This window comes from Tachysurus fulvidraco, chromosome 6 (assembly GCF_022655615.1).
Source record: "Tachysurus fulvidraco isolate hzauxx_2018 chromosome 6, HZAU_PFXX_2.0, whole genome shotgun sequence".
NCBI classification, from domain to species: Eukaryota; Metazoa; Chordata; class Actinopteri; order Siluriformes; family Bagridae; genus Tachysurus; species Tachysurus fulvidraco.
In genome coordinates this window covers 9,654,109-9,665,066 of record NC_062523.1, presented here as the reverse complement: position 1 = coordinate 9,665,066, position 10,958 = coordinate 9,654,109, and the positions used below count along the sequence as shown (strand labels likewise).

The 10,958-nt window shown below is 38.4% G+C and overlaps 2 protein-coding genes across 2 annotated transcripts; one reads left to right on the top strand and one right to left on the bottom strand.

Annotated features, from left to right (window-relative positions):
* Positions 1–3,753: 3,753 nt before the first annotated feature.
* LOC113645377 (protein kinase C epsilon type-like) lies at positions 3,754–5,766 on the bottom strand. The gene is made up of 3 exons (XM_047815158.1): positions 5,600–5,766; positions 5,313–5,373; positions 3,754–5,019 (listed from the first exon to the last, which is right to left on the bottom strand). Exon 3 carries the CDS (start codon positions 5,001–5,003, stop codon positions 3,888–3,890), a length of 1,116 nt encoding a protein of 371 aa, XP_047671114.1. The 5' UTR covers positions 5,004–5,019; positions 5,313–5,373; positions 5,600–5,766; the 3' UTR covers positions 3,754–3,887.
* A 1,182-nt stretch (positions 5,767–6,948) lies between these two features.
* LOC113645394 (protein kinase C epsilon type-like) lies at positions 6,949–9,326 on the top strand. Its single transcript, XM_027150937.2, has 3 exons — positions 6,949–7,134; positions 7,305–7,360; positions 7,663–9,326. Exons 1-3 carry the CDS (start codon positions 7,096–7,098, stop codon positions 8,789–8,791), a joined length of 1,224 nt encoding a protein of 407 aa, XP_027006738.1. The 5' UTR covers positions 6,949–7,095; the 3' UTR covers positions 8,792–9,326.
* Positions 9,327–10,958: the final 1,632 nt, after the last annotated feature.

Genomic DNA, 10,958 nt, shown 5'->3' with positions numbered 1-10,958 from the left:
CTGAAACAATCTGTAATATCTCAGCATATGTGAGACAAGGCATATTTGACAGTTTAATTCAGTGTAGCACTAAGCTTTCCTTTCTTGAATTTAAGTAAACAGTTATCTTGATTTGTTAAACCTGTGTCATTTATTAAACTGATACCCACAGGCTGTAAAGACCATGAGTTTAAACACATTGTTTCTTACAGAAGACAGGTCTACATGGTACTCAACATTAGACATAAAAATCTGTAAATAAATTTTAAAATTAATGTGAACGAAGAGGATTGTGTCATCTTTGCCACTTCTGGAAGCCTAAAGTGCTTTAGATGTGGTCAAGAGGGACATTTCAATAAGAACTGTCCTGAAACAGAGGCAGCAGGTCACCAGGAGACAGAAATAACAAAAGAGAATGAAAAGGAACTGGAACAGGACAAAGACATAGAGGACAGTGGAGAGGACAGTGCAGAAACAAAGCAACAGGAAGAAATGAAACAGCGAGAAAATAATACAGAAGATCAAATCATATCAAATAGAGACAGGAACAGAAAACAAGTTAATGTTAATTATAATCCTGAACAGAACACACAGACAGTGATATAAGCAAAGTAATGATGAGTGCACATACAGATACTGACATGATCACAGACGATGCAAATTTTACTTTAGTCAGATCAAAAAGAAAAGCAAAAGCAGAAAGCAGTGGCCCACAGATCAGAAAAAAAGACTCGTTGAAATGGAAAAAAGAAAAGAAAACCATAAACATACAGGAAGCATAGATGGAATCAAGTAGTGGTCAATACACCAATATAGAAACAGAAAGTGATGAGGACAGACAAAATAACAAACAAACAGGTGAATGCAAAGTCAAGTATCTTAAACATTTCTCCAAAAGACAAAAAAGGAAAGGAGTCAGAGTAAAAACTGTAAATAAATGAAAGCTGGATGGAAGGACAGATACAGTGTGGAAGGAAAAGCTGGGAATTTTACATGACACTAAGCCAGCATGGAGAGTGTTTATTCTGTAAACGCTGAAGTTTACAATCAGCTTATCAATAAAGTCAACAAATGAAGACACAACTCTGTGTCCCTAAACCTGTTCCTGCACTGGGAAGTGTGCACAGTCTCCCTGCAGGTCTTCCTTGAACACATAACGTTTCCTCTGAAAGGAGCAGACAGCTGTCATCAGTTCACAAATTGAATTGTAGTTCAAATTCAGTTCATTCAGATGTGAAGTGATATCAACCAAAAAGGCCACATTATCCATATGTTTCTCATTTTCTAAAAAGAGAGAAACTGTGTTGCCTTCTGACTTATTAGCCCTGCCAAAAAACATGCTACTTTCCTCCTGATGGACCAAACATAAGATCCATACCATCCTAACACCCTGAATTTGCTGAGCCATCTCACATTGTTGTGCAGCAAAAGATCATTAGCATTGAAATCAACTTCTCTGAGGAATTCCCTAAGCATGCGATGCTGGTAGGAAGAGGATGCCCTGAGAAAATTGATCATTTTCATCACCTCAGCATGCTCATCTGACATGGAGGAGCCAAGGACTGATTGTTGAATGATGCAACAGTAAGCTATGAGCTCAGGATTTTACACTTTCAGTCTTGCTACAGCTCTTTTCACTCTCCCTTAGAAGGGGCTCCATATGTGGTTATTGAAACTACTTGTTTTGCCTTTATTCCTCTCTTTATTAACATCTCCTTAATGTCCACGTAGATGTCTTCTTCTATTGTACTGGTCTGAAGGGGAGTGTCACATAACAGGTCTTCACAGAATGCTTTACAATACACTGTATACACTAACAGCTGAGCCTTGTCACATGTCAGTGGACTCATCTAAAGCTAAGCTTACATGCAGTACACATAATGCCTTATGCACGGCTTCATCTATCAGGGTCAACACATCTACAGTTAATATTTCACTTTTCTTTGTGGCGGATGTTGCTGACATGGGTATTTGCTCTTGTTATGGTTTTCCCTCAAGTAGTCTTTCAGCTACTCAGTAAATGGCTTTTAGTGTCGACCCAAAAATCAGCAATTCTGATGGAACACTCAAGAGCACGTTGCTGGGCAGTGACTTTACATTAATCCATCTCCACTGCTTCTCTCTTTCTACCCATCCTTAGCATTCAGAAACTGTACCAGCTCCATTTGTCTTCCGTGCCATGAAGATTTTGGACCTCCACTGAGATGAGGCCGGCTCTGTGAGAATCCTGAGGCACCTAGAGATTTACCAGCACCAGTTGGACTCTGCGATACTATAGAAGAGATGTGAACTTCATGTGATCTTTTGCATCAATACAACATTTATCAAACTGTATATTATAATCACACTCTCCAGTGTCACCCATATGAGGATGAGGTTCCACTTTGAGCATGGTTCCTATCAAGGTTTCTTCCTTTACTATTCAAGGGAGTTTTTCCTCCCCACAGTCACCTCAGTCACCTCAGACTTGCTCATTGGTGATAAATACAAACACATTTAAATATATTTAATATTAATCATGAATTTTTGTATTATATTAATCTTTATATTATTCTTTATAATAACCATTTGTTCTATGTTTATGTTCTGTAAAGCTACTTTAAGACAATGTCAATTGTAAAAATCACTATACAAATAAACTTAAATTGAATTGAATGTGTGTCTCAGGATCCTGGTGGTCTGGTCATACCGGGTTCTGAGATTACTTATTTTCTGTGATCTCACTTCAGATTTGTTTATAACCTTTATGTTTTGTCTCATAATGGTGTTTCACATTGGCACTTTTAATGCGTTTCTGAACACATGAGACACTGGTTTAGTGCTTTAGTGAAGTATGAACAGAAATGAGTCTGTTTGCTCCTTATTTCTCTTTCTCTGTCTCACTCGTCTGTTTCTCTCCCTTTGTTTTCGACACGTATCACTACCTTTCTTTTCTTTTACCGTATTTTCACGTATAACTTGTCTCTAACGCTCATATGTTTGCACCGTGAAGTCGTAATGTTTACCTACTGGAATGCTCAGACCTGATTGGCTGAGCGGTATTACGTATTATGGCTTAACTCGCGTGCAATTGGTCTGGGCGTTTCCACTACCACTACCGTAAATATTACAAAAGCTGCGCCGATTGGTGGAGAGACGCCTCGTCAGGTTTTAAATCATAACTTTCTGCTTTAGCTGTAGGTCCTGGACCTTAGGGGCGGTTTATGGGTTCGGTATAAACTACAGTCTATTTGTAACTCTTTACACAAATACTTTTCCAGCTTTAATTATTACAGCGTTAAAAACTATTCAGAATAACAATTCAAAAGCCGCTACAACAAGAAGAGCCACGCGGCTGCTCTGTTCTTCATTGTTCAGGAGTTGGATACATTACCGCCATCAACCGGACTGGAGTGTGAGGTGGCTCTCTCTGCACTTGGAACATGAGCTAGACTAGTGTAGTTCTTCAGTAGGAAACTTCAGTGGAGTTTTTTTTCTCCATAAACACTTAAAACGAGCTTTAATGGCCTTCAGGACTCAATGATGTACACAAGCAGTTCATGCTATGGCTGATGATTTTTCATCCTTAAACACTGGGCAATAAAAATGTCATTTTATTAGGCAGAAATACTTTTCTTTCTTTTTTTCTCAGATATGATTCGAGTTTTTCACTTTAGAGTTTTCTCTTTCTTTGTCTTTTGTCTTTTACGTGTGTTAATTTGTAAGGAAAACAATTGATTTTGAAAAAAAATTTATTTACAATTTCAATGTAAATTTTGTTTACAAAACACAGGAACAATTAAATTGATAAAAAAAAATTAATTTACAATTTCAATGTAAATTTTGTTTACAAAACACAGGAACAATTAAATTGATAAAAAAAAGTAACATTATAATAACACTATTAATATAATAACATTATAATAACATCATTTCACTTTGGTGTTAATGAAAGAGAAGCCTTTAAACTGCTCTTGGCTGGACTGGTTGATGATGGGAAATTCCCCATGAGAAAGCTTGGGATCCTCAGAGGTGAATTCTTTTTCAAAATTACAGATGTCTCTCTTTGATGTAATCCGTGGCTGAAAAGGGGGTGGGATCTTCCTCTGTTCCAGCAGGACCCAGTTGGTATTTTCAAAGAAAGGGTGAACTTTGATGGCCTTCTCTTTGCCTTGCAACTTCACACAGCCGAGACGATTCTCTGGGTTCTTTTCCAGGAAGGCTTTTATGACACTGACCGCCTTTATGCTGAGGAATGATGGGTAATATGGTTCAGCAAAGACGATGGACTTGTACAACTTCTCCCGGTTGTCATCATGAAACGGTTCGCAGCCCGTCAGCATTTCGTATATGATCACACCCAGGGCCCACCAATCCACCGAAGTGCCGTATTCCAAATCCTGGATCATCTCTGGTGACTTGTAGTTGGGTGTGCCACAAAACGTTTTGGCCATGTTTCCATCCACTATGCCATCCATGCATATGCCAAAGTCTGCAATCTTGCAGTGGCCATCGGCATCTAAGAGGATGTTTTCGGGCTTGAGATCTCTGTGAATAATACCGTTTTGGTGGAGGAACATGAGGGCACAGGCGATCTCAGCAGCATAAAATTGGGTGCGACGTTCATCAAATCCATGTCGCAACATCATGTGGAATGCAAGATCTCCTCCATTCAAATATTCCATAGCGAAGCACAATGAATTGTTGGTCTGGAAGCTGCAGAACAGGTGGGTCAGGTAGGGGTGTTCACTGGCCAGAATCAAGATGCGCCTCTCCAGAAGGGTGTACTTGATCATATTAAATTTCTTAATCGTTTCCTTCTTTATGATCTTCAGCGCATACACCTCATCTGTGCCTTTGAGCTCAGTCAAAATCACCTTCCCGTATGTACCCCTTCCAAGTACACAGAGGAGGTTGAAGTCCTCCAGACTCTTTCTCTCACGCTGTAGCTTCTTATCCTCTCGGCTCTCCTCTGAACTGCAGTTCAGTGATGGCCTCTTTTTTGCTTGATCCAGAGGGTGAGGTTCTGCATCTGTGTTGGCCATTTCCAATATATGTACACTATAATAGAGAAGCAAGAATTATAACTTCTATACATTTAAACATTATTCATTGATATTCTTCTGTATGAGTCCACACTGGTGGTAAAGTTTTGATCCTCACAGTTCCACACTCTAGGACAGAGCTACTCAAGTAGGAATGCAAATAACTGGAAGTGATAACAATATAAACTCAAATTGTTGAGAAGTGATGTTTAAATGTTCTAAAGCTACAGCTAATTATGTGAACTGCACCTACGACAACCTTTTGGTACAATCTTCCCTCAAATGTGATTGTATTAGTCTTTTTTTTACCTTTCCACACTGCTGGCCTGTTCTGTATCAGCTACTCTGTGCTTCACTGTGTTTGCCAATTCTGTTCAGGACAACACAAATGCAACAAAGTTCAGTGTGTTCACATAATCACAACATAATAATTATTATGTTATAATGATACATAATACACATAATCATTAAGCACAAGTTTTACTGATTTATTATATTGTAACAAATTTCAAACGATGCAGAGAAAAGTAGAGTCGTCTACGTATGACTTCTACTCATTAGTATTCTTTCCAATTTCTTGTAAAATCAAATCTTACCTGACTCAAAAGATGAAAGCAAGTCATTGTGTTGACTATGGAAGATTCGATCATCTTATATACAGAGATGAACACTAAAGAAACATAAATACGAACACTTTAAGGACAGTAAGAAACAGGCTGTAGGACTGCGACTGCCCACAATGCACTGCCACAAAGTTCTAATTCTCTGTGATGTCACTGTTGCTTTGCTTTTGTTTTTGTTTGAAATTTTGGTTTGAAGCATCAACTATTATTTTTATTATATTCCTGTGAGAATTCTTTTTTTAATTTACTGTTAATATAATTGTTTTTATTTTGTGTCATTTTTCATTCATACACTAATGTTTCTTAATTTTTATCAAGGGTGCTGATCATTATAGAAGGAACTGTATATTTGGTTCACAAACAAACTGTCCCATGAATACAGTGAATATGTTGTCTTGTCAACCAGCAGCATGTAAATGTACATGCAACTAAATTTAAAAAAATGCAGAGTGACATATTAGTGTTTAAAGGCTCCTGCCTCCAATAATTATTTCTAGACTTCAGTGTTTTCCAGTGAAATCGTTTAACATTATTCTTCACAAATTATTCAAATAAATGAGATAGACGTGAATTTTGTGTTTTATTTATTGATTTAACAAGAGAAATAGGTTTTTGTATTTAGCTTTAGCAGTCTGGGTTTTCACTTTCATTCACTTTTACCTGCATGTTCTCACACTCATTTTCTACCGCATTTATCCGAACTACCTCGGGTCACGGGGAGCCTGTGCCTATCTCAGGCGTCATCAGGCATCAAGGCAGGATACACCCTGGACGGAGTGCCAACCCATCGCAGGGCACACACACACTCTCTCATTCACTCACGCATTCACACACTATTTTCCCAGAGATGCCAATTAACCTACCATGCATGTCTTTGGACTGGGGGAGGAAACACGGGTACACGGGGAGAACATGCAAACTCCGCATACACAAGGCGGAGGGGGGGATCGAACCCCGACCCTGGAGGTGTGAGGCGAACGTGCTACCCACTAAGCCACCATGCCCCCCTACCGGCATGTTACACTTCTATAATGATCAGCACCCTTGATAAAAATGAAGACACGTTATTGTACGAATACAAAATTACACAAAATAAAAACAATTATGTTAACAATAAATGAAATCAATAATTATCATTAGGAAAATTGTAAAAAATATTAGTGGTTATGAGAAAAAAAGTTTCCTTAAAATACATAAAACACGTTTACGCCAAATATTAAATGTAATTAAATGTTAAGAAATTTTATTAAAAAAAAAAGAAAATGCTAGGCAGCAGTGACATCATAGAAAATAGAATCATTTAGAACACTGTTCTAAAGCAGAATCATTGCAGGCGATAGACCATTAATAGTTCTTGATCACATGACCATTAACAGTTCTACAGTGTGTACGTTTGCAGTCCTACATTGTGCTTTTACATTGTTACTTTAATTACTGTTCAGCTCTGTTTATTGGAAGATCGTTCTGCTATGGGAAACGAAATGACTCGCATTCGTCTCAAGCTTCAAGTAAGATTTGAACATATGTTTGGATTCAAATATATTTACAGGAAATTGAAAAAGGAAACTAATAAGTAGAAGTCACATGTAGATGACTCTCATCAGTAAAACTTGTGCCTAATGATGTTGTGATTATGTGAACACACTGAACTTTGTTGTATTTGTGTTGTTGTGAACAGAAAAACAAAGCAAGGCATGGAGTAGCTGATACAGAACAGGCCAGCAGTGTGGAAAGGTAAAAAAAAGACTAATACAATCACATTTGAGGGAAGATTGTACCAAAAGGTTGTCCTAGGTGCAGTCCACATAATTAGCTGTATCTTTAGAACATTTAAACATAATTCTCAACAATGTGAGTTTGTTGAGATTGTTATCACATCCAGTTTTGCATTCCTACTTGAGTAGCTCTGTCCTAGAGTGTGGAACTGTGAGGATCAAAACTTTACCACCAGTATGGACTCATACAGAAGAATATCAATGAATAATGTTTAAATGAATAGAAATGATCATTCTGATATGGTTGCTTCTCTATTATAGAGTACATATATTGGAAATGGCCAACACAGATGCAGAACCTCACCCTCTGGATCAAGCAGAAAATAGCTCATCAGTGAAAGACTGCAGTTCAGAAGAAAGCCAAGAGGATATAAAGCTACAGCATGAGAGAAAGAGTCTGGAGGACTTCAACCTCCTCTGTGTACTTGGAAGGGGTACATTCGGGAAGGTAATTTTGTCTGAGCTCAAAGGCACCGATGAGGTGTATGCACTGAAGATCATAAAGAAGGACACGATTAGGGAATTTAATATGATCAGCTACGCCCTTATGGAAAGACGCATCTTGACTCTGGCAAGTGAACACCCCTACCTGACCCACCTGTTCTGCAGCTTCCAGACCGACGATTCATTGTGCTTTGCTATGGAATATTTGAATGGAGGAGATCTTGCATTCCACATGTTACAAGGGTTTGATGAATGTTGCACCCAATTTTATGCTGCTGAGATCGCCTGTGCCCTCATGTTCCTCCACCAAAACGGTATTATTCACAGAGATATCAAGCCCGAAAACATCCTCTTAGATGCCGATGGCCACTGCAAGATTGCAGACTTTGGCATATGCATGGATGGCATAGTGGATGGAAAGATGGCCAAAACGTTTTGGGGCACACCCAACTACAAGTCACCAGAGATGATCCAGTATTGGGAATACGGCACGTCGGTGGATTGGTGGGCCCTGGGTGTGATCATGTACGAGATGATGACAGGCTGTGACCCTTTTCATGATGACAACGAGCAGAAGATGTACGATTACATTGTCAATGCTGAACCACATTACCCATCAAATCTCAGCATAGAGGCGATCAGCATCCTGAAAGCATTCCTGGAGAAGAACCCCAAGAATCGTCTCGGCTGTGTGAAGTCCCAAGGCAAAGAGAACGGCATCAAAGTTCACCCTTTCTTCAAAAATATCAACTGGGTCCTGCTGGAACAGAGGAAGATCCCACCCCCTTTTAAGCCACAGATTATGTCAAAAAGAGACATCTGTAATTTTCTGAAAGGATCCACTTGTGAGGATCCCGAGCTTCCTCATGGGGAACTTTCCTTCTTCAACCAGTCCAGCCAAGAGCAGTTCAAAGGCTTCTCTTTCACTAACACCAAAGTGTTATAGTGTTATTATAAAATTCATTTGATCAATTTAATTGATCCTGTGTTTGAAATTGTAAATTATATATATATATATATAAAAATATATATGTATACTTTTTTCCAAATCAATTATTTTCCTTACAAATGAACAAACGTAAAAGACAAAAGACAAAGAAAGAGAAAAACTCAAGTGAAAAACTCGAATCATGTCAGAGAAAAAAAAAAGAAAAGTATTTCCGCCTGATAAAATGACATTTTTATTGCCCAGTGTTTAAAGGTGAAAAATCATCAGCCATAGCATGAACTGCTTGTGCACATCATTGAGTTCTGATGGCCATTAAAGTTCATTTTAAGTGTTTATGGAGAAAAAAAAATTCACTGAAGTTTTCTATTGAAGAACTAGACTAGTCTATCTAGCCACAGAGCCACGTGGCACTTGTTGTTGTAGCGGCTTTTGAATTGTTCCTCTGACAATGCAGAAAGTTATGATTTAAAACCTATGATTTAAAACCTGTTTCATGTTATGAGTGGGATGCAGATAAACAGTCATTACTGGATATATTCATCCATTCATTCATTTTCTACCGCTTATCCGAACTTGTCAGGTCACGGGGAGCCTGTGCCTATCTCAGGTGTCATCGGGCATCAAGGCAGGATACACCCTGGACGGAGTGCCAACCCATCGCAGGGCACACACACTCTCATTCACTCACACACTCACACACTACGGACAATTTTCCAGAGATGCCAATCAACCTACCATGCATGTCTTTGGACCGGGGAAGAAACCGGAGTACCTGGAGGAAATCCCCGAGGCACGGGGAGAACATGCAAACTCCACACACACACAAGGCGGAGGCGGGAATCGAACCCCCAACCATGAAGGTGTGAGGCAAACGTGCTAACCACTAAGCCACCGTGCCCCCCTTACTGGGTATATATAGGGCCCTAATACGATCATGTATTGACTATGGGTGTATGGTACATGGGGCAGCAGCTAAGAGTGTGCTTGAGAAACTTGACAGAATACAGTCCAGAGCTCTTAGACTCAGCATTGGTGCTATTAAAACTACTAATAATGCATTACTTGTGGAATCTGGCGAATTACATTTAAATCTAAGAAGACTAAATCTTTCCTTGACATACTGGGTTAAGCTCAAAGGTTCTGGGAAAGAACAACCTACTATAGAAGTACTATCTGATTGTTGGGAGTACTCACAAAAACAAATAGGTAAAGGGTTTGGGTGGAATATTAATACAATAGCAGAAAAGTATGGCCTAAACAAAGTTGAGTATGGGCCAAATATAGTATGTTCCACCATGGATATTCACAGTTCCCAATGTTGACTTAAAACTTCTAGCGTTAAAGAGAGAATAGTCTGAAAGTAACAAGAAATTGACTCAAGAATATGTTAAAAACATGTTTTATCAGTTTTTGTTAATATTTACTGATGGGCCTAAAGACCCAAATAACACTAATGTGGGAGTAGGAGTGTATATACCAGAGTTTGACATAAATATATGTAAACAAATTAATGATAGTCTATCTGTGTACACAGCTGAAGTATATAATAATACTATAATTCTAGGTTTACAATGGGTAGAAGAAGTAAAACCTCAAAGAGTAATTATATGTTCTGACTCTATCACAGCATGTTATAGCTTGGGTTCAACTGAAACAGATGACCTATTAAACAAAATGCTCACAATAATGCTAAGAATAGAAAGACTTGGAATTGACGTACAATGTTGTTGGGTCCCGGCTCATGTTGGTTTACAGGGCAATGAGATAGCAGATCTGACTGCAAAAAATAAAGAATTAGGAAATTATGAAAATCCCATTTGGGAAAGGTGAGGCCAAGTCATTAATAAAAACAGCAATAGATGAAACGTGGCAGAAAAAATAGGATATAGACAAAGGGAGACACTATTATAATATACAAAATGCAATCAAGGTCAAGGCAATTAAAGGGATATGTAGAAGAGAAGAAATGATTTTATCAAGATTAAGACTAGGACACACTAGATTAAAATCCAATGGATTTTAATGTGAAAATGCACATCAGATAAATGTGATGCATGTAATGTTCCAGAAAATGTGGAACATGCCATAATAAAAAATATAACTTAGAAAGGGAAATATTTAAAGGAAGGATACATGAATGGAGTTTGAAAGGGATATTAGGGTT

What these genes read in the sequence shown, in the direction of transcription:
- LOC113645377 (XM_047815158.1), bottom strand. Translation starts at nt 5,003, where the DNA reads ATGGCCAACACAGATGCAGAACCTCACCCTCTGGATCAAGCAAAAAAG.
- LOC113645394 (XM_027150937.2), top strand. Translation starts at nt 7,096, where the DNA reads ATGGGAAACGAAATGACTCGCATTCGTCTCAAGCTTCAA. An exon ending in GCATTCGTCTCAAGCTTCAA is followed by an intron (nt 7,135 to 7,304) that starts GTAAGATTTGAA and finishes TGTTGTGAACAG; the next exon opens with AAAAACAAAGCAAGGCATGG. An exon ending in CAGGCCAGCAGTGTGGAAAG is followed by an intron (nt 7,361 to 7,662) that starts GTAAAAAAAAGA and finishes TCTCTATTATAG; the next exon opens with AGTACATATATTGGAAATGG.